Below are 23065 nucleotides of genomic sequence, written 5' to 3'. Positions count from 1 at the left end.
CACCCGTGAGAGATTCCTGCTGCTATTTTCGAAGGTCAAGCCGGTCATGTCTCATGTTCCAATGTATTTGCGGCAGCTAGTTTACGGCAGTGCCAGGCCGGTATGGTAGCATCCTGTGCACGAGATCCAGAGGATCAGGTTCCACGCCTGGAACCCGCCAACATTAGCTTTTCTCGTGTATTTTTACAAAGGTAGTGGTGGTGGTTGGTGCGTCGCGCGTCATCGAGTGGTTCGTCTGACAAGAGAAGACGCGCTGAAGATCGAACCATTGAGGTAAGGTTAATCAGACAGAGACATGTTGCTTAGACAGGGTCCATGTCCTCCTCATTTCTGTTACCGTTGATACCTTCCACTTCAATTGCCCTCGTCCACTGGTACATTTACATGCGCATGGTTGTAAGGAAGCCAGCAACACACACACACAAGAAACACTCTCCTATCTCAAGCGGTGAATCACCCCAGGTTATAGTCATGATTTATTTGTTGTTGTCTCCTATCCCATGGTTTACCTGCACCTCCATGACCAGTAATCTTGGAAGGAGTGCACCACTGTGCAACTGCACGTTCTTCACAACTAGAAGCACTACAACAGATTTCCTTGACTTGAAAAATAGGAAACTAGAGCTCTTGTCTTACTTCTCGCAGCCATCGCGATGTACTGAAAGAAGGGTTAAAGAGCAAGAGATCTGATAGGAGAGATCTGCAACAACAACAAAAGAAAAAAAAAAACGAGAGTACATGGGCTACAGGAAGATCTCGCTCGTCACTGTTCTCTTGTGGTCTCAAGATTCGTTTTTCTTTTCTTTCCTCCTTTTTTTTATGGATTTCTCATCGTGTTTAGAGGAAACACCATTACCACACAGCGTAGGAATCATAAAATAAAGCAATGGTTTGCAGTTGCGTGCTGCAATAAATCATACTGGCAGAAGGGTAGCGCTAAGGAATGCTGCAATCCGCTATTACTGCATGTTCTCAACGATTCGCCTTCCAACCGATGCCATTAGTACGTCTCCATATACGCTTGCTTTCTCCATTACGCATGGCTAGCTTTCTTCGTGATATGATGTTGTTTTCCCCGTCTCAATAGTGTAGTTATGCAACAGACACTGCCGCACGTGTAATGGAAGCGGCCGCTGTATACCGTGGGGTTTCTCTCTAGGGATTGCCACGAGGCCTAATTTGTTTCTCTATCTCTCTCTTTCTCCACCTGTCTCTCTCAAGCCGCGGAAGTATATGTACGTACCATAAAACTGATTACCTACGCACAGCCATGAAGCTCACAGAGTTTCTGCACATTCCCTTTTGTGTTGTATACGGCATTAATATTGTGTATCACTCCTTTATCTGCGATCCCATGTGGCTTGCGATGTGCCAGATTGCTTCAGCAAAAGCTCATAACAGGAACGACGTAAAAGACCAAGCACTTACTAACTGGCGCGACATGATTGGCTGGCGGCGTTTTATTGCCGCGCTATCTACCCGAAGATAGCGACATGTTGCTCTGGAGGTTGTGACTCCTGCTCCGGAAACTTCATGGGAGACTGAGTAGTCACTTGCTTGACAGAGAAAAATCCAGGGAAAATGTAGGAGAGCACAGCTTGTGCCATGAATCGAACCCAGGTTCCCAGACTCCAAGTGAAAAGCGGTTTTCTTCACACAGACACGGACTGACTTTCTCAGTGGAGTACTTTCTCAGTGGAGTACTTTCTGAGGTCATGGATATGGGACAGCAAAGGGTGGTTAGGAAGGTTAAATAAAGCGGAGTGGTTGCCAGTCACCTTCCGTTAGGTCCAAAAAGAATGTACACCTGAAAGAATGGATACACCTCATTCGAAAATGCTCTGTAGATACAACTTAACGGGTACTAGGTCTTTCACTGCTGCGTCCATTGGCGGCTACTCGAACGTTCGTACAAGACCTAAGAGGAGACTTCAGATGTGTTGCCAGAAGGAATTCTATGGTTATGATATTTCGGACGGAAGATTTCTTCTACGGTGAGTATAGGAACCTCTCGGTCCAGCAATAGAACAGTTTTTTGAGCGAGTATCGGCGGCTTTTTTTTTATCTGAGTCTTCTCCCTTTAATTTGAAAGTTGCGCCAAAAGAATGGAAGATTGGGCTAGTTGGTACATTATACTGAATCGACTAGCCCAACCAAAACCACTGGGACAAAAGGACAAGCAGCGTCCCTCTTCGGCGTGCCCCTCCTGCTCCACCGACGCCGACACCCATCATTTACTCTTGACCTGCCCTCTTATATGATAAGATATGCCGCTCTTCGGACCGCACTCACGCACCGCCTATCTCCCCTGGTGCACAGAGACCTCTCTTTGGCCGCCCTACTGGGCCCCGTAGGGCAGAAGCAATGGGCTGTTACCAGAGCGCTAATATGCTTCCTGCGTGACTCTGGGCTCCTGGACTGCCTCTGAGCGATCGTGTACTCATGCCCCCCTGCTGCCCATGTGCCGCTTGCGTCTTTCTCCTTTTCTGTTTTTTTTTTACAAGGAATAGCAAGTCGACTTCTGCCTGGCTGACCTTTCCTTTTTACCTGCCTCTTTTTTTTTTTTTTTTGTAATAGACATATCCCCCCCACACACACACACAGACACGGACAAGCGCTTCTCCGTGCCTCGCCTGCGCTATATACGCTTCAGTGAGAAACTCGTACCGGTAGTGACCTCTGTTTTTCTACACCAGGGAACAGCATTAACGTGGCAGTAATACGTGAGCAAAGCGCGCTCCAGACTGAAGAGTACTGCTTTTAGCCATATTTCGGCTTTGCAGCATTCAAATTCAAAGCAGATTTCTGTTGTAACTCGCGCACGCTCCGAATACGATGCGATATGCTTGCTGGCAGGGAATGTTTGTTGTCAGTAGAGAAGAGGTTACAGGAGGCAGCGAGCGTGGTCGCTTCGTGCTCGTCGAGGAACACGGACGTCACACTCGAGCGCACGCAGAGTGAGCTCCAAGAGTAACGTGAGGTCCCAGGGCAAGCTGCTCCAGCAGTCGGAATATCCAACGTCTCCCCCCTTTAATTGCATTCATAACGAGTCGGTGCCTTCAAAGGTCTTCCAAAACGAGAAGTTGGTCCAGAGACTGTCGTGTACATTCTGGAGGAGTTGTTCCGCTAGGTGGACGTAAAGCAGTCGCAGGAAGGCTGGGCAAACTGGAGAGAGAGAGAGAGAGACGAGGTCCTCTTCAATGTTGCTTGATCGGTGGTCCAGCACTATAGAAACTTGGCATAGCGCCGAATGGTGTCCTGATCTGTGCCGACCCAATGGGACCGTGGTGTGTCTGTACTATTGACTTGTAGTAGTATTGAGATATAGTATTGGTGGCTGTTCCATGCACTTCGCTTGAGGTCAGTGGCCCATACCCTTTGCTGCGGTTGAAACTCGCACGCACTCACGCACGCACTCATACTGCACGCCTACTGTAATACAACTGTTGCCCTTTTCGTGCTCTTCAGCTGACCAGTATCAGACACTGACGGCATCAACAGCCCTGCCGTCACTGGTAAGTAATTTCGCAATCGTCGGCTGAACAAAACCTCTGCAGTTCTGCGGCCCTTGGACAAGGGAGTTGTTTTGTATGCCAATATTGTCCTGTAAGGATCAGATGCTTTTGTGATTTTCGCCCTTGCAATTTTCTGCTGCCTCTGCACAACAATTGCTTTGTGCATATTTGGCCCTTGAGGTAACATACGTGAGTCCCAAATCTCAGGCAAAACTTAGAAATTATGTACGGGACTGTGGCCCATTGTCTCTAACTATAGCCTCTGGAACACCGTGCCTCGCGAAGGTGGACTTAGCCCTTAAAATGACTGTCTCAGGCCTCTGGTTCTCTAGCACTGCTATCTCGACGTAGCGGGGAAACCTGTGACCGGCAGGTAGTTCTTTCTGTTGGTATAAAAGAAGTCCATGGCCACACTCTGCCAGGGTCGATCATGGAATGGAGAGGTCATAAGAGGTTGGCTTCGGGGCGTTCTCTGTTTCATGCAGCTAACGCAATTCGCCATGGTGTCAATAATGTCCTGAGATATACCTAGCCAGCAACAGGAATCCTGGGCTCGTTTTTTACAGTTGACAATACTCTCGTGTCCACCGTGGAGAGAGCTGAGCACTGATGGTCTCAACGAAACAGTAATGACGAATCCCTGCCCTCTCGTGAGAATTCCACCATGCAGCGTAATTTCGTTCCTGAACAGCCAGTGTGGCAAGCACTCCTGGCACAGTTCTGACTTCCTATTTGGTCACCTTGCATGAATGTATATTTAAGGAGACAGCATCCTGGCTTTGCGCGTCCAAAAGCGCTGATGCGCTGCATTTCGGACGTGTGTGTGACGAACAAGTGCTTACTCACACTCGGCAACTTCCTCGGCAAGGTGTGTGCTCCCTTGCTCAGCAAGTGGCTGTTGGGACAATGTGTCCGCGACAACAAGGTCTTCGTCTGGTACATGTTGCAAAAACAACAACTTTAATTTGGAATGATGAATGGGGAGTTTCATCCCCAGGGGCGATACTTTACCCCATTGCTGGCGCTGATGTGGGGAATGAAATAATGAGCCCCTTCACAATAAGGATCGAAGTCCTATGGTGTCCAAAAAGGTCAAAAGAGCTTTGAGTGCAAAGCGTTGCTAGGTTGGATTTGGCCAGGGACCAAGTTGTATTGTGAAGTCGTAGCGCATCATCCTAGGGCGTAAGCGTTGGAGACGTGGCATGGGATCAGTCACTGGCTTTCGTGTGAACAAAGAAATAAGTGGCTAATGATCAGTTTCTATGTGAAACAATTAATACCACTACGTAATCTCGAAATTTTTCTAATGCCCAAGTTATGCCCACTGCTTCTTTCTCTATTTGAGGATATAACCTCTTTCTGCTTGTCTGAGTGTCCTGGGTGCGTACGCTACAGCACGAAGAGAGTTGTCGTCCTGCAACTGAAAGAGGACTGCTACCAGTTCGTAGCTATTCGGAAGCTGTGGAAGCTTCTGGACGCGAAAGTCTAACCACTTGCTTCTGACATGTTATATACCTAGGTTTAATTCAGTACAAAAGAGCTTACAGGAGGGAGGGAGCAGGGTCGCTCCGTGCTCATTGAAGTGCACAGTCATCACAGACTCTCGAGCACACCCTGAGTGAGCTCCCAGAGCAACGCGAACTCCCAGGGCAAGCGGAACCAGCAGACGGAAGATCCAATAGGAAAGCTGCACAAAATGCTTGTTTCACAATGGTTTAATTAAATGTTTCACGTCGTGAGCACTGTACAAAAGCATACACAGATCAGAGATTCAGAAGTACTACTTGTGTATGTACAAGCAACTAAGTATTAAAATGGTAAAAAAGTAGTAAAACTATTAATGTAGTGAACATTCAAGAACTAAGTATTTACAAACACTATTGCATAACACTATAATAGCAAAAACATCGCAGCATTGTATTTAAATCCTAATGTTATTTTCTAAGAGGGGGGTTATGTCAAAACAACAACACTGCATTCCACCGTTACAATATCTACAGAACATTTTAACACTCAGGATATTCCTCTGGATAAACCAGCGATCATAGGTCATCACGATTTGAATTTTCGTGACATAAAAGACGTCACCCTGTCCCTACTATTGTCATGAATCGGCGAAACCCCGTTCACGACAGGAGTACCGTCGAGCACCGCGGCCGACGCGGGGCTGCTCCCTCTACGTCGGTTCCGACGACCTTTCGAGAAGTCGTCTCCGAAGACGTCTCCGGTACGAAGGGCGGATATAAGGTCGTCAAACTCTCCCTTGTCGTCCGAGCCGCCGTTTATGTTCTTTACGCCATTGAGAGCCCCTGGGAGAGTACCGTTGGCACGCAGAGCAGCTAAGCCACGAAGCGTTCCTTCTTTTCTCTCCTTCTTCTGCGAAAGGAAAGTTCGTTGTTTCGTTGTCAGCGTTTCTTGGGAATATTTTTGGTCGTTGGGATTCAGGAAACTGTCGGTCACGTATGAGCAACATTGGGAATAATTTAAGGCATTTACTTGGACTTTCGAAAAATACTGTTCCAAAACGTGTTGAATCTCGTCTGTTGCTTCCATACGATTTCTTCTTACCAAGAGCGGTTGAAATGGGGACATCCTTTTTCCCTGTAGCGTTCATCGACTCAAACATATCGGCATCATGATGGTGAAGATGAGAACAAGTAAAAAAAAAACTAAGGACGTTAGTCTCAGCAGTGTTGGTATGGCTACCCCGGCACATCTGCATTAGATTAGCCAGTGGGAAGATAGTAAAGGTCAAAATAAGAAGAAATGAAAGAAGTAGAAGGAAAGGAAAACTTTTCCTAAATTTTGATATCACTTTCGTGACTCGCTTAAGAATAATGTATTGGCCATTCCAAAATTCTCCACCCGCCTGCACGCGACGTTCTTAAACGCCCCGTTGCGGTTCCTCATGTATAAGAAGTACAAGTTAGAGAAATGAACAACCGTGAGCACCCAGAGCCGCGTGCGAAATAGAAGGTCGTTCAAGGTTGACCGAAACGTTTGCTCGAGAAAAATCAGTGAGTAAATGTAATAGAATAAAACTTTCGGAGGAGGAAGGGCGATCGTCCTCTGGCCTGGGGCACGTGCGGTACATGCAGCTATCATAGCAGCGAGCAGTGTGTCTGCAGGAACAGCGATGCATAATCATGTTCCTTGTGACGGACAACGTCAAGCCAGCTGAGATTATTGCACAGTATGAGGAACAAACGATGTCAAGGGGAAGAGTGTACGAATGGTGCAGACAGTTTGGCGAAGGACGGGATGTGGTGACGAATGAACCACATGGACACGTTCGTCCGACTGCAGTCACGCCAGTGAACATCGGAGGCGTTGAGTATGTCATCCTCGAGAACCAGCGAGTAACAGTTCGGGACATTGCAGCCCAGCGTAATATTAGTACCGACAGTGTGGAGACCATCATTCACGAGCACTTACTGTTCAGCAAAGCCTGTGCAAGATTGGCTCTCCGACACCTCACTTGTTACCAAAAAGGAGCGCGCGTGGCAGTCTCTGAGCAGCTGCTGAACCGATTTCAATCCGAGGGGGACGAATTTTTGCAATCAGTCATCACGTTTGATGAAACCTGGATGCATCATTTCAGCACAGAGACAAACGGCAGCACCATGGAATGGCGACATAAGGCTTCCCCGCCACCAAAGAAAATCAAGATGCAGCCGCCTGCTGGGAAGTCCATGGGAGCTGTCGTCTGAGACGTGCGGGGTGTCATCCACGTGGACTTCTTGGAGCAAGGGGTTACGATTAATGCCCAGTACTACTGCACGTTGATAAAGGGTGCCGTGCGAAACGTAATTCGAAAGAAAAGGTCTGGGATATTGTGCGGAAGGGTCATTCTTCTTCATGACGATGCCCGGCCACAAACGGCGATTTCGATGGTAACAACCCTGGCCGAAATGCGCTGGGAGGTTTTGGCACATGTCCCTTAATGCCCAGATTTAGCCCCAAGCAATTATTACTTGTTTGGCCCCCTAAGAGAGCACTTTGGACGAAAGACGTTACACAGAGGAAAAGCCCTTCAGAAAGATGTCCTGGAGTGGCTACGACTGCAGTCCACTTCTTTCTATACGCCAAAGACATCAAAGAGTTGCCACAGCGGTGGCAACGGTGTCTAGATGCGCACGGTGAATACCTTGGAATTGAGGCATAGTTTGGTCTGAATTTCCCATTGCATTTCAAGAAATAAAAGTATCGGGCAGCCTTGATCGACCCTTGTACATAGAGAGATTATGGGGAGGATACGTTTAATGGATTGGGGGTGGGATTGTCAGTGAGGAGAGCTCCCTTCCTAGCAGGAAACCATTTCATTGGGTAAAGTCGGTGGGAGTGATTTCTGTCTATCGAATTCTTACCTCAGCTTCTTGTTTCGTCCTTCTTTCTTCGTCTTCTTTCCTTCGCCTGAAATTCTCGTTGTCGTTTCGCGCCTCGGAAAACGACGTGAGGAAGTTATCGAAGATACCGAAGAACTCGTCTGGCGGCAACTGCTGAGGATCTTCTCCGAACCTCCTCACTGTCTTCTCGTACTACACAGAGAATATCGCCAATAAACCAAGAATGCTGGCGAGTTAAATCAGGTTGTGCGCTTGCTTCGCTACTGAAATCAGTGCAATTACATACCCTGTGTTTCATGTCTTGAAAACTCTCTTCAAGCTCTGAGAATTTATACGTGGCACTGGTGATGAACTCCTTCATGACTACAACAAATTTATCTCCAGGCTGAGGTGGCTGACTTCTCAAGTACTCCAACTCTCGTTGCACTTCGTTTAATCCACTCTTCAAGTCTTGAATTTCTTTCGTCAGCTCCCCGAGACTGCAGAGAAATAAAGAAGAAGAATCCAATAAAAACATATAAGTTTGGGACCACATAGTCGTTAGTCCCTACGGCCTACCACACGAGCTTCTCTGGACATGACTAAGGCATTTATGCGAGATAAACGCGCAATGACAAGGGCGGCCAGCCAGAAAGGCGGACAGCAATAGTGATAGCATTGCTCACTTGACTTTGGCTGCCTTGCGTACATCTGGGATGTCTTCTTCAAGTTGCATGGTGTCCTTAAACTGCAACACAGGTAGAGTTGCAATGCATGTTACATAGTTCTCTTCGACTTCAACATATCAAAAACAGGAAAAGCGAAATGCATCGCTCTGTATATACCTTTTTTTCTAAAGTTTCGATGAGGTAGTGGAGCAAGGTGAAGTTCCTGTTGGTGCTGGACTTTGTGTCCGCGATGTGATTAAGGCTGGATAGCTTGAAGCCTACAGCGTTGCCCCTCTGTCCTCTGTTCATGTAATTTCCAAAAGCCAGAACAACTTCCAAGAGCTTCTTTAACCTTTTGCTGCGATAAACTTCTTTGGACGCTTCAAGGACGGCTGCACGATAGACAGAGCATTATGAGTATGTGGTATCACGAACATGATATTTTGAAGGAAAAAAAAAACCATCGATGTGCGTTCCATGGACAGTCGAAGCCACCTACCATTTAATAGTGAGATTTAGTGTACCGTGCGCTATCGCCTTTGCGTACGTAAGCGATAGCTCGGTGGTTCTGCGCACTGCACGAAGCTCTCATTATTTTTTGCGCGTGCATAGAACATACACTGTTAAAACAGAACTCCACCACATAGCACGCTCCTAGCCAACCACCATACCGAATGGCGTCATTCTGTGTGATGATTCGTTCAAAACAGGGGGAGGAGCCTATCTGGGACAAGCATAATGTGTCTCAGATAGGTGCCTCCTCCAACTTTCAGCAAATGAGGACATAGAATGATATCGTTCGGAATGACGGTTAGCTAGGAGCGTGCTATGTGGTGAAGTCCTGTTTTAACAGTATACGTACACAAAGGCGATAGCATACGATGCACGAAAACCCACTAATATCGAGTGCTGTTGCGTGTAACGCAACCACATAGTTTTACGCTATAATACGAGACAGTTTTCGATCAGACTCTTTGTTGTACGTACCAATAATTTTGGGTTTGCAATCCGCTATCCTTTCTTGAAACTTCTTTTTGTAATGGAGAGTCCTCAGTCGTTGTTCGTAGTGAATAATCCTGAACCATATGAAGAGATGACATATTACAACAACGTCACATTACGAAATGGGAACGGAAAAAGAAGGAAAAGCATGGAAATGTACAATGAAAAAATGGCTAGGAAGCAAGCGAGCTCGTGAAGATGATGCATGATGTAAAACCCCCGAGACTAGGGAACACGAAGGGGCAGGCACAAACACGAAGTCTCAATGGGAGACTTCGTGTTTGTGTCTGTCCCTTCGTGTTCCCTAGTCTCGGGGTTTTACATCATGCATGGAAATGTAGACTTCATTATCATGGACACCCTTTCGTAGTACTTCCTGCGTTGTGTATGCGCTTGGTTGTGGTGTCGGCTCATTCGCATAGCGATATATGTCGATCTATTATCTCGAAATACCTGCTTGTCTCGCGATTTTTAAGAAAGAGGGTGGTTTTACACAGCGAGTGGCTCAAATTCTGCCATCTCACATTCCCCGTAAACCTCTAATTAACAAGTTAATTAATGAATTATAGAATTGTTGATCTTGTAGATATTTATACAGTAGAGCCTCGTTATAACGAACTCAACGGGACCGGGAAACTATTCGTTAAAAGCGAAGGTGCCCCCGGAACAGTGCCAGTATAGCCTCGGAAACAACGCGGAAGCCTAGGCAAACATCTTGCAGCATCGTGGCCACTTATAACTCCGAATTTTTTATTTTATTTTATTTATTTTTAACCGCAGCACAGTGCTTCAATTACCGCATTACTGGCGTTACGGGCTTTCGCCGGCTCACAGTCCACACTAAACGGAGTCGAGTGACAGTATACTTCTAATAACTCGGTTCGAAAGCATCATTTCGGGCGGTACAGCAGGGGACTCCGGATAAAGCGATAATTCGATAAAATGGCGATTTTAATATAACGAGGTTCATGTGGCTGTATAACACCCTGCAAAAACCGCGTCTATGGTGGTGCTGGTTTTCCTTTTTTGTCCGCCCTCCTTTCCCTTCATTTGTTTTGATATTACGACCCCTGAATAACGCGTCCTGGAGTAGCCAGTCCAGAGTGGCTTGGGACTAACATCTCGTTTTTTTTTTTCTTTTACAAATCAAATCAAATGGCGCTTTCATAGCTGTTTTATACAAAATGTGTATCGAATAAAGAAACGTCGTTGAAATTTTCTTTATCTGAGTTACGTTGACACCGCTTGAGCCATTTATGCGCCCCGTGCAGTCAGTGCATGCTCCTCCATTGGAACACAGACTTTCCATTCTTAGCATACCTGCTTTGCAGATCGAAACTGCAACGCATAAAGTGGCACCCAGCAACAGCCTCTGATCGAAACGTAAACCTGAAAAAAAATTACCTGCTGATCTCATAAAGAAACCTATCCGCCTTTGCCATGCTTTCCATCTCAGTACTATGCTCTTCCAAAAGCGTTTTCTCTTCGGGACTAGGAAGGAACTTGAGCAGCTGTAACGAAACAAAATATTGGTCGTTAAGCCTGTGCATGAACATTCAGCTTCATTGTGCATGAACATTCAGCTTTCCGTTTAAGCACCTTCGGTGCCAATAAAAAGATTTATTCCATATGTGCCCACCTGTTCGACCATATCCTTGGGTATCTGGTCTTTGGAATCCATGGAGAGAATAGCTTTGCAGATTTCCTCATTGGTCAACCTCAACTTTGACAAGAGAATGGTACAGTTTTGAGCCCTTCGACCGTCAATGAGAGACAGCTCCCTAACTTTGGCACTTCGTGATGTGATTGTAGGGATGTCCTCTAGAGACCCATTTGGCTGAAAAAAAAGCGTCGTAGAACATGAGCGGGTTGCAGTATAGCATACAGCTAGAGTGCCATCAGAAAAGCTTTCATGTTACTTTCCTACAGAGGATATATTCGAAATCAGATGCATGACAGGTAAACAAATGCAAGCATATGTCCGGTCTTGTATCTAACAGTTCAATGTAACTAGGCGTTTTCTCTTTTTTTTTCTTTTTTTCGATGTTGCTAGTCCAGCTTTGTCTAAAAGTTGTTTTTAAATTAGGCAATTTTTGTTAAGACGTCTGGTCATACAAAATGGCATCCGACATTGTTTACGTCCCAAACTTCATCCCACCACATCATCATCCCATTTATGGGTGTGTGTATGTGTGCCCCAAACTTCTGGCATAGGTGTTATACTTGAAATGCTTGGATGGTATATGGAAAGTTAAAATATGCGGAGAGGTTGGCTGCAGTTATGAGGACCTGCTACTCGCATCTATTTGCTGTGGCTGCAGGCAGTAGCCACTGACACACATGGATCACTGGCACACAGGTGATGTCACAGTCAAAGAGTCACAGTCACAAAGTGTCACAGTCAACGCAGTCAAAGACGAGAAACCCAGTCCGTGCCCGTCAACAATCGTATTGGCAAAATCTTTGGATCCCCTCGATGTAACTAAGAAAAACGTGTAGAGCGGCAGGAGGAAATGCATAAGTGAAGCACAACAAAAACAGAAAGGGGGAGAGAGAGAAAGAAATCCTTATGGACATTCTCAAGCGGAGTAGGTGCACTTCCTACAATCTGTACAGTGTCTATTTACAGGGTAAAACTAGGAGAACTACAAAGCATCCGTAGGTCAGCAGCCTTATTGAGGTTCGAGAAACTAGCTTCATAACGATGAGATTATAGCTATAGGCTAACTAGAACTATAGCTGCAGGTTATAGTTATTAAAATTTTGTGTATTATGCTGGTGTGCCCCAGAAAGTGCATACCAATCTGTACAACGCTTTTATATTGCCCACGACGACCCCTCTAATGCAGGCGGAATGCGCTACAATGACTGTGTGTAATACGTAGAGCTTACCAGACAGCCTTGCTGTTTTTGATAGGCAGAAAACGTTCTATCAATGTCAGAAAGATCAATATCTCTGTAGAGTTTAGTATCATCCAGTTCCGTCCAAACTGTGCCGTCGACTTTACACTGCAAAGACGTAAACATACACAATCCAGACAAATGCTTCCTGCAGCATTTCTGCATAATGGTGAATTTGGTATTCAAAGCTGCGAGTAAGCATTTTAAAACTTACCTCGGGTAACTTAGACCAGTTAAAAGACTTCAGAGGATTTGTAGGCTGAGGGATGTTTTTGGCCACCCTTTGTATCCTCGATAAGGGCATACTGGGAGGAGGGGGAGGAGGAGGTGCCCCTACAATAAGGACAGGAGAGAACGATTATAAAAAGAGAGGCGGGTAAACTAGACATGTGTGAGGCTATAATAACCCGTTTGTGCTGAACGTTATTTGCGTTTACACCTGGTGAAGTGCAGTTTCTGCACGCAAGCTTGTGTGAATAAACAGCTGAAAGCTTGACTGCACGTACCCCATTGTGCTCGTGCATTTTGGACGCTGACTGCCCCTTGGATTTACCACTGCTATGTTTGAAATGAAATAATACAAAATGTTCATCCAATCTGACTTGCTGTAATGCATATTGCTGGTTGACTTGCGACCGTGATTTTTATGCCGCCGTTGAATTTCGTACAGTATGAGAACAGTAGCATCATGATGGTAAGTTGACTTACTCGCCACCAGGTGTAGCCACTTTTACGAATAGCGCGGTTATAAGATATAAAATGGCCTTGTTTATCTCATCTTGAGTCTTTTGTTGTATGCTTGTGGGTGTAAGACATACAAAAAGTTCGAAAACATTATCTTTGTTGTTATACTAAAACTGTGGTGTTACTTTGCGTTTCCTTTCCACGTCTCATCGAACAGCAGTACGCGAACGGCAAGCGAACTTCCCGGCAATATTACAAAGAGTGTGGTGAAGCCCGCTTTACAAATGTCGTGCTCGTTTCTTGAACGAAAGTGTCGCTCAGACCTTGTCCTACATTGTATATTTAGAAGAGCAAAGGATAATAAATAGAAAGCAACGTCTCGTTTTGGCAGGCACCTGGTATAGGGGGAGGCCCAGGTGTGGAACATATCCCATTCATTGGCATGGGCGGTGGAGGAGGTGGTGGCGTAGAACTTGCACCACTGGGCGTAAAATGTCCTGGGATCCTCGACGATGACGAAAGAGAGTCGGCGAACGCCGTGCCCCTCAGCGAGCCTTCGGCTGCGTTCCTTTGGCGTCTTTCGGCGTCCAGCTGAGATTAGATATAATGGGATAAATGATTACAAAATGATTACAGGGAGTTTGTGACAAACTCATGCAGCAAAAATCCTATACATTCTCGCTATTGCTTTTGTACGTATTTCGTTCAATGCACACAACCGAGCAGTTACTTTGGTATCATGCTTCGTAACCTGAGGAACCAGCTACACAAAAGCACGGGGCCCATAAAGGCATCATAACACTGCTCTAACGCTTTCCTGTAGTCGTGAGGTCGGCGGTCAAATATTCTCTGTCATCTACGTTCTGTTCTGTCGCAGTCAAGTTCTGTCAACAACTACGAGTGTACTAACGGAAGTTTAAGATCATCGTCTTCGGCCCGATACCTGTGAGCATAACCTTGGTGACAGGTGATTTTTATACGCGAAGCGCGATTCGTTCGGACGGTAGTCTCTATACGGTCCTCCAGCTACTGTCTACTCCTTCGAGCACAACATGGTGGCAGTGGGGATCTCGGTTCCCAAGAGGCCATCTGCATCAGCTGACAGTAAGGTCTGCTCAATGTCCGGGTTAGTCGTAGTCTAAACCAACGCAGTCAGTCGCATTTGTGTGTGTGTGTGTGTGTTTATGTGTGTGTTCTTTAAGGTTTTAAATACGAGAATGTCTCAACAGGGTTACTCAGTACGCTTACAGTTTGTGCAAGTTCCCGCAAGCGGTACTCAAGCTCTTCTATTTTCTGCTTTGCTTCCAGGTGACCCACTGTTTCTTTCTCTAGCTTACTTTTCGTTTTTGTCATTGTTGCCTGGAGGTCCTCCTAGGAATGAACGAGTAGTTATTGCGATGAATGTACAGCATCAGTATAGGCATCAACTTAAAAGATGCGGCGCTACAATCGTACCTTTTCTTGCAGACACTGTTCTAGTTCTTGCTCCTTCTTTACAATTTGGGTTGCCAGTTCAATATTCTCCTTTTCAAACCTCTCAGCATTTTCCTTCGCTATCCTGAGTTCCTCTTCCGTCGCCAACCTGAGCAATAATAATATAAAAAGTAAATATCGACAGATTACGAACGAAGTGCAAATAAGCCACATTTTTTTTAGCACTTCGTACCATCTTACTTACTCTTTAAGTATATTCTTCACGTTGATGTCAATAACAGATATGTCCGGATTCTCCCCGTTCTCACTTTGTATAACGATCTGTTGGACTATGCGATCGAAGAGCAACCAGTGTAAGGGCGTCCCCTTGTTATCTAAAGATTTGGAAGATAAGAAGAGGTCTAAATTTTCATGTGATTTTTTTTCTTTTTTATTTATGATTATTTTTATTATTTTTTCTTTATTTATTTCTTTATTTTTATTTTTTTGTGATCGTGATGATACAATCTTGTGGGGAGGAAAGAGTAGTGTAAAGTAAAGCATTGTATATCATAGAAAAATGAAAGATAATAATTAAACCTACATGGTATGATGAGCATATGTTGTAGCAGTGATAAAAAGTGAGGAAATGCCGCTGTCAAGCCCAGCTTCTTCTTAATGGCTTCAACCATTGCTGTACAACTTTTCGTATCTACATGAGCCTGTAAAATGGATAATTAATGTGCAAAGTAGACCTGTAAACGTAACTGTGGGAAATATCAACTGCAAATGACGCAGTGGACCTCTTTCATAATTGCTTATGCACATGCGCGTGGCGCCTGCGACCTTGAAGACTCCACGTTAAATTCCCTCCGCCCCCGACAGATGGCGCTTTACGAAATCGATTAAAGGGGTCGGGACACTTTCATAGATGTGGCTCATTCCATCGTTGTCGTGGTGTACTGTGCACTCCAGAATACTGAAGAAAAAAGAATTATTTTTCTACGTGTCGTACTTAGCGAGATACAAGCCCTCGAACACACTCCTGGGCGAAGCGCGGACGTCAGAGAGCTCAAAGTTGCGCCCATTCCCCTTGGCAGCCGTAAGCATGTGACTTCTCGTGCGCTGCCTCGTTGGCGGCGGCGAGGCCTGTGACGTCAGGGCCGCATGAGTTTCGCCATTCGCGGTGCCTATTTTTCCCACTTCTGTTAAAAAGACTTCACTGTGACACTTTCAATGCGGGTTCACATGCGAAGAAGTCGTCTTTTACGTTAATCGGGGATAACCTGAAATGACCTGTCACAACCCCTTTAAGGCGGAACGCCTCTCTCCGAGAGGCGTGCTCAGCAGAACGACGCATGCTCAGGAGATACGATCGTTCTTCTGATTGCGGCTGTAATTGTGTGCTATACGGTATGCAAGCTGTTGGCGCAGCTCCCCAGTTTTCCACTCTCCTCTATTGCACGTGGGGTGACTTCACTGGTTCCTCTCCCAAACAAAGGGGTAACAGTAAATAGCTCAAGACTAATGAGGGAGCACATGGTGTTCTTTTGTTTTGTTTTGTTGTTGTTTTGACGCGCGGTAACGTTGATTCGCGAAAGAACCGCTAGGCTGCGATGTAGTTAGGAAAGAGGTCCAGAGGTCCAGAGCGTACTCACCATGTCAAACTTGCGTCCGAGCTCTTTCTCGTCTTCGATTCGTACCATGTCAAATATATCAATATGCCTGAGTAAGAACATTAGTAGTGTAAGTCCAATGCATATATGTTTGAAAGGATGCAGGTGTGAGGCTGAGACTTATATTCTACCTGTCTAGCGTAGCGTTTTCATGACTTCTCAGTTTTTCGATGATAGGTTGAATTCCTAGCATCAGGAATTCGTAACGCAAATGAAGCCTAAATTCTAAGTGTTCGTGTCCAGGACCATAGTTAAGGATGGCATTGATGAAAGACATGATTGCCGTCTTGAGGTTGGCCTCGTCCTTGTAGACACCGGTGCTGCGATCCAAGTCATTGAGGACGGTCTAAAATGGATAGTTAAAATTTATATTCACTGTAATGCCACATTAGGATGCTGCTGAAACCCATCAGAAAGTACGGGAGTTCTATTGATTTTTCTTCCCTGCCCTCCTTTCCCTTCATTTGTTTTACATATAACGAGACCTGAATAACGCGTACTCGAATAGACAGTCCCGTGTGACTTGGGACTAACATCTCCATTTTTTCTTTTACAAATCAATCAATCTATTGAACTTTTCGTGATCATGCCAGCGGCGTGACTTGCTCCTCTCTTAAAAATTTGCACAGACAACAAAAGACTACGCGACTTTCAATTTTATAACTTTACAGCTTTCAACTTTGCACGTTCTTAAATATGAGCTTACTATTTACAGTCAACACACTTCACATGTCGTGCCTTTTACCAAAATTTTTTTCAAACGTACTCCGCCTGCATCTTTCCTGCCCGCACATATTTTTCACTTATCTATATTAATGGGGGATGAATGAATTTACACCGAGATACCTATCTGTTGTGATATGACGTAACACTACTTCTTCAGGGTCAAGACAGCTATAAAAAAAACAAGTAATAAAAATTGACATTAATATAGTTCAATATTTTTTCCGTTTCTTTTTTTACATTAAGCACGTTGCGAGAATGTGATTCTGATTACTGACCTGAAAGCGTGTCCTTTCACACGCATGTTTCTGAAAATGAAGCATCGCTTCCAGGACTTTGCGGTGGCCACCAGGGACAAGGCACATGGCTCCTAAAATCTCTAGTACCGCTATTTTAGTCTTGATATTTTCAGTGCTCAAGCTTTGAGCGATGGTGTTGATAGCTGTCGGATGCGCCAGCACGTGAGCTCTTCCATTCTGGAAGAAATAAGACGTAACGGACGTTTCTGACATGGCTGGACTCACAGAAGCATCACGTCGTTAGCCTGCTGCAAATGCTAGACACCTACTGAGTTGTTCATGAGAGCTTTCACGCATCCGATGAGAGATGTGTGAATTGGGCTTTGGGCAGTATTATAGTCCATATTTCCGAGGAAATTGAGAAGGCAGACTAGTCCATCTTGGTCAAGGAATCGAGTGACGAAGCTGTAAAGAGGTACGTCTTGGTCGTGATTATATAAACACACACCGGAATCATAAGCAGACTTGGAGGCATCTTGAGTAGCGTAGTCTAAATACTGTATCTTAAATAGTTTTGCTGGTATCTTAGTGTCTTACGCTTCGTGAAAAGTATTGGTACTGTAACTAAAATACTCTTTTTCAGCATCTAGTACTCAGTACTCTAATTACTCTTTCCTTTTTGTCGTATATTTATATGGGCATTCTTTTTTTGTTTTGCTGCACCTGACAACAGTTTCCAGGACGTTTCAAAGCAAGTGCACGCTGTTATCATTTGTCTTGGAACACCGCGTTTTTGAAAGGAAGAGAGTACCGCTGTCGGATGAGCACTTTCAGAGAGAGAGAGAGAGAAATACATGATGACGATGATATGGGGATGACGAGCACTTTGAAATGCGGCTACTACTGCGTGCAAATAAAGCCTATGTTTAATTTGCAGTCATATTTTGACACTTCTGTGGCTGTTTATTGTTTGAGTATCTTAAATATTCATAATACTTACTACTCTAAAAACTTTCATTTCGAACTATCTTTACTGTATTTTAAATACATTTTGCGCTCAGTATTTAGTAACGTATTTTAAATACTTTTTGCAGTAACTTCTACATGTCTGGTCGTATAAGACACATTGTTCAGGGCGTGAGTAACCTAACATTAAGGCACTGGGTGATGCCCCACCTATTGGGCTGTGTCCTTAAGGCTGTCTTGAGATTATCGAGGAGCTTTGCCCGTACGTTGACCTCTTCCTCTTCTCTTGGGAATAGCAACTAAAAGGAACCAAGTGGGGTGTTGTCAAATTGTGGTAGCGTGAAACACATGTTCTCGCTTGGTTTCTTTAAGGATTGATTTATTACTCACCATGGACATGGCATTAACGCGTTCGATGTAATAGTCAGGGAAGTGTGAAGAAGAGCTGTCCGTCTGCTCCTGTAAGGGTGAAATGGCGAGGGCGAAACATAAAAAAAAAGTACTGGATAACTTCAATTAAAACAGCTTGTCACTGTGCCTCTTATAGCACTTATCTTCTGTATCACATCTCTTCTATCTTTTCGACAAAACAAACGTTTCCTAGGGTGCAATATAATCGTTGAAGTAACTGAGATCTACTGACCATTTTCTTGCTGAGATAAAGCTGCCACTTCTTTTCTGGAGGCAAACTGAACATGATTTCCTTCTTGGCCGCAGTCAAATCGAGTTCGTCCTGAAATAAGAATTACATTATATTACCAAATTTTATTAGCTTCGACTATATTGGAGTGACATTCTCAAACCAAATTTTCGAAGAAAGAAATGTGTACTGCGCGCAGTAGAACGTACGGGTTGTTGCTTTTCGCGAGTGAAACAAACTGAACGTTGTTAGCATGCAGTCGGGTATCATATAGTCGCCAGTATTTTTTCATTGTGTCTAATTAACTAATTTGATTAGGTTAATGGGCCAAATTTGAGTATCCTGGTTTAAAGACCGAAGTGTCGATTTCATATTTGTAGAGTGCCTACAGAAACGTATATTTGACCAAGTGCTTCGAAAGAAGTACGCTTTGTGTGGCTACCTTTTCCAGCCTAAAAGGAGAGCAGGCAAAACACAAAACGAAGACCACGTGACAAGACGCCCACGCGCCACGATTGCAGCCCGCTTTGTCACGTGGCGTATTTCTGCATCCCAATCATCGCAAGTACACGTGGGGCGACTGGCAGGTGTCTTATCACTATTGTGCCTCATTTCGCGTCTGCCTTCCCGTCCTGCCCTACGCTCTCCCACTTTCAGTACAGTGAGCTGCTCGGGATCTATCGTGTGTCGCGCTAAGAGTCAAGTGCTTTCACTCTTAACAATGTGTCCAAAGGCAATGGCATGGAGACTCACCACAAGCTCTGCAAATTTGGCGTTGAGCTCATTCTCGTCGGGCATCGGATGTGTTGGGATGATGAGGTGCGCGGGAGGCATGGTGACCACGCCGTTTTCCACCACGTGGTAGGTGATCTCGGGAGGTTCGTCGTTGGTTCCCCCAAGGCAGGAGCAGAGGCCCCCCCGCCCTCTTCGTCGCCGCACCGGCATGGCGCCCAGGCCTCCGGGCAACGACAGCACCAGTTGCTGCACAAAAGAAGAGGCAAAAAGGTAAGGCTTCTGTTTCTGACACGTGTCCCTAAAGCAGAGCTACATCAAGAACAACACCGACGCTTACGGAATGACGCCTGCTCAGGAGTGTTGTCGCGTAGAAGCAGAGAAACTGTCTACGGTTTTACATAGATAAATACCCTGTAATCCGTTATATTGTATCCCACTTTGAAATGCGCGATGTGACGTGAAAAGACATGCTTCTTATCTGAAAATGACATATCGACGGCATAATCTAAGCTTGTCTCTTATCAACCCTAACATACCGCCATCTACACCGCCATTCCAGCTAATCTATTGCGCCTAAAAGTGTCTCCCCCACCCGATACCTACAGATACCGCTCGGTATGTTGTGAGCAGATTATGATAACACGGCAAAAAGAATACATTATGGGTTTGTTTATGAACGGACGTTAACAAGCATGGCTACGCGACTCGCAGGTTTACACCACCGTGCTCAGAAAACGACCTTCGGCCACTTAATCTTTACGAGAGTAAAAACTCATTTGCTCTTTCCTCCTCTACAATAACATCGACATCGTAGAGGATCTATTCGATGTGGCACAGCCACCTCATTCACTGGTCATAAATTAACCCTCAAATTCCATGCATCGAGTGGCGCGCAGCTGGCAGCTAAATTTGAGGACGCGCAACGCATGGCGAGTGTACGTCAGGTCAATCACGTAAGCGCCATCTTGGTGGAGTCTGGCGAGCCATTCGTGAGGTCAAAGTGGGTCAACCGAGCGTGGCCGCTTCTGAGCACGTTTCGCGTTCCGAACTTGCACTCTTGATGCTCACGCTACTGCGAAATGGCCACAAAAAATATGAACGTGATTTAGCGTGTGCCTACCAGGAAAAGCCTCCAGATCTGGTCCCGTAATCACTCTATTCGATCGTTGCTCGTTGTAAAACAAACAGAGAATGTTCGCTTTTGTTTTCGCGAGTGACCCTTGGGATATCTTTGAAAGAGGATTAAGTCGAGTGTGTAGGGCGCGTGACCGTGACGTGACGTACGGTACTATATCGCAGTACGGTACTATTTCAGCATGTGCAGGAAAACAGTGGCGCACCCAGGTTAGTGAAGGTTGCTGTAGTAGATGCATGGGTCCTGTGGTCCGGCGGTATGGTGACAGCATGTAGAAGTAATGCACATTAGGTCAGGAGCCATGTTGTCTACAAGAGAAGACTGTTCTGCTGGACTCCAAGTTGATTAAAAATGATCGATTATAAATATGGACTGCTCAACGTCTGACCTTTGTCCCTCTGCTACAGCAGGCGCTGTACAACCATGTCGTAATACAGCCTCTGAAGACCTCCACACATTCCGGTTAGATTGATTGTCGAAACGCTGTTGCAACTCATCATACCACAAAACTCCTTCCCCAGGCACCACGTTACCAATCTGGGTTACAATGGTTCCATGACATTTCATCGAACGCCGTTTCAACGAATCGGTGGCCACCTCTTTTTCTTGCGGCAGCGTGTGAAATACGTAAAAGGTTCTCCTGACCTAACCTTGGTCAGGCGCCGATGAACACTACTTCTATAACACCTACTTCTATAACATGATACCGCACTCGAACGCGACCACGCTTATGCCTAACGTGGTTGCTTGAACCATGGTGGATGCTCACAGTGTACGTCATGTACCTCACACGTTCCGTCGCTTCCTCACACTCCGTCTATGTACCGCTGTGGTCTCTGTACCTTCGTGTACCTTTCAAGCACGCTATGATGGTTGAAGTGTGGCATCTGTTAAACAATAAATTGACGCTCGCTGTACTGAAGAGCAATTCTTCGTTTGATTGGCAGAGGGATGTGTCGCGTTGGACAGTTTACTCTCTGATATAGACTTCCTGTGCGGAAATTTGGAGCTCCATGGCTTCCTGCTATAGCGTGATTGGTCACATTGTCATCATGGGAAACACGTGTATACGCATCTTTCATGTATCCCGTATGTTCACCACCGTGTGTCAATTTTGTCATTCTTTACACTCTGCACACATTGACGGACGTTGCTTACATAGCGTCGGGGTGAAGGCCGGAGGATCAGCTTATGAGAGACCAACCAAGACAATAAGTCTGCTGGTGCGAAGTACACGTCACTGTACCGACAGCACGAGAACGAAAGCAGGTAAGTTTGATGAAACCAACTCATGAAACGAGTGTCAACGTAAGATTAGGGGTGCGGTTTTCTCATAATTGAAATTGTATTGCGCAGAGACTTTTAAAACAGACGAAGAGCTGTGATTGCTCACTTAGAGGTCAAGGAGTTTTGCGAGGGTCTTTGAACTTTGCAGAATATAAGGAGCATTCCTTAAGCAGCCTCTGTTATGGAATATTATAACGGGGTGTAACTGGGCGTAGCCCTCGTGCGGCGGTGGCCTGCACGCGGGCGTCGCTCGAAGATCGCGGGTATAATTTTACGGTCAGCAATTAATGTAAGTGCACTGCAGTTACGTCAGCTACACGTGCACGTTTCGTCTTTTGTATTGTTTTGTGATGGATGAAAACGAGAAGTATAATCTGGTATTTAACGTATGGAAAGGCTAGTAATACATTGATCCGGATATACCAGGAAACAAACAACTTTTGTGCCCACCGATTCCGTGTGTAAACGTGCATATTTTGTGCTTTCGAGTTGTGTATCCAACGGCACGAACTACAACAATATGAAATTACTTTTGAACTCCAAGATGTTGAAAATATATAGTGGAAGAGAGCCTCATTATCGATACCCTGATTGGAAGTACGTGTGCATAGGAGCGCGAGGCATCATGCCTTTCCCTTTGTTCCCACTGTGAATTGACAGGCTTGAATTGAATAGGCCCACGTGAATTGCAGCACAGCACTCGCAAGTCCCGGGATGTCAGTCATCGCCATGCACTGGTATGCCACCAGTAACGTTCAGTCGTCTTAAATACTGAACATATGAGAAAACGAATACTTATGAGTTATGAAGTACTATCATCTTTTATTTTCGCTGTTGCGTTTGCGTACTCTTTGCAGGTTTTACACACTATACTTTGCTGTGCTTATCCATACCTCACACCGACGCGGCTGACGTCTCGATAGTTTTCTTCTCTCCCTTTCTCCTCACTACACAGTAGTAGTATGTGCACGGAGGAAACCAATGGGCGTCCAGCAGGGACCGAGAGATCGATGTCCTAGAGTCCATTCCACGTAGTTATTTTTGTAACTTACCACGGATGGTTTTGTTCATTGCGCTTGCCGTGGCGCCTCTGTTAAAAATTGCTCCGTCGTGTCTATCGGGCGAGATATCATCCGTATACCAGAAATCCTGAGCA

At 45.4% G+C, this 23065-nt stretch overlaps 1 protein-coding gene and 1 long non-coding RNA gene across 6 annotated transcripts in view; one reads left to right on the top strand and one right to left on the bottom strand.

Moving 5' to 3' along the window:
• Nucleotides 1-23065, top strand: part of LOC135401261 (uncharacterized) — a 52261-nt gene continuing 29196 nt past the window's right edge. The window contains exon 1 of one of the 2 annotated variants that reach the window (XR_010424767.1): nucleotides 1-273. This is a non-coding gene — a long non-coding RNA (uncharacterized LOC135401261). Of the gene's footprint in view, nucleotides 274-21795; nucleotides 21892-23065 lie in introns of those variants that run through there. The other variant, XR_010424768.1, reaches the window with a different exon arrangement.
• Nucleotides 5215-23065, bottom strand: part of LOC135401259 (disheveled-associated activator of morphogenesis 1-like) — a 63687-nt gene continuing 45836 nt past the window's right edge. For 3 of the 4 annotated variants that reach the window (XM_064633542.1, XM_064633543.1, XM_064633540.1), the window contains exons 2-24: nucleotides 19506-19733; nucleotides 18756-18845; nucleotides 18503-18571; nucleotides 18323-18411; nucleotides 17476-17611; nucleotides 17186-17383; nucleotides 16316-16530; nucleotides 16167-16233; nucleotides 15113-15230; nucleotides 14774-14903; nucleotides 14551-14677; nucleotides 14344-14466; nucleotides 13491-13686; nucleotides 12626-12744; nucleotides 12403-12519; nucleotides 11150-11347; nucleotides 10915-11021; nucleotides 9496-9584; nucleotides 8686-8900; nucleotides 8527-8588; nucleotides 8148-8340; nucleotides 7883-8053; nucleotides 5215-5891 (exon numbers count right to left, since the gene is read on the bottom strand). In XM_064633542.1, coding sequence (XP_064489612.1) covers nucleotides 5568-5891; nucleotides 7883-8053; nucleotides 8148-8340; nucleotides 8527-8588; nucleotides 8686-8900; nucleotides 9496-9584; nucleotides 10915-11021; nucleotides 11150-11347; nucleotides 12403-12519; nucleotides 12626-12744; nucleotides 13491-13686; nucleotides 14344-14466; nucleotides 14551-14677; nucleotides 14774-14903; nucleotides 15113-15230; nucleotides 16167-16233; nucleotides 16316-16530; nucleotides 17186-17383; nucleotides 17476-17611; nucleotides 18323-18411; nucleotides 18503-18571; nucleotides 18756-18845; nucleotides 19506-19697 — 3345 coding nt within the window. In that variant the 5' untranslated portion in view covers nucleotides 19698-19733 and the 3' untranslated portion in view covers nucleotides 5215-5567. Of the gene's footprint in view, nucleotides 5892-7882; nucleotides 8054-8147; nucleotides 8341-8526; nucleotides 8589-8685; nucleotides 8901-9495; nucleotides 9585-10914; nucleotides 11022-11149; nucleotides 11348-12402; nucleotides 12520-12625; nucleotides 12745-13490; nucleotides 13687-14343; nucleotides 14467-14550; nucleotides 14678-14773; nucleotides 14904-15112; nucleotides 15231-16166; nucleotides 16234-16315; nucleotides 16531-17185; nucleotides 17384-17475; nucleotides 17612-18322; nucleotides 18412-18502; nucleotides 18572-18755; nucleotides 18846-19505; nucleotides 19734-19824; nucleotides 19974-23065 lie in introns of those variants that run through there. The other variant, XM_064633541.1, reaches the window with a different exon arrangement.

Source organism: Ornithodoros turicata, chromosome 7, assembly GCF_037126465.1.
Source record: "Ornithodoros turicata isolate Travis chromosome 7, ASM3712646v1, whole genome shotgun sequence".
Classification (NCBI taxonomy): domain Eukaryota; kingdom Metazoa; phylum Arthropoda; class Arachnida; order Ixodida; family Argasidae; genus Ornithodoros; species Ornithodoros turicata.
This window is presented reverse-complemented; position numbering and strand designations above follow the sequence as displayed.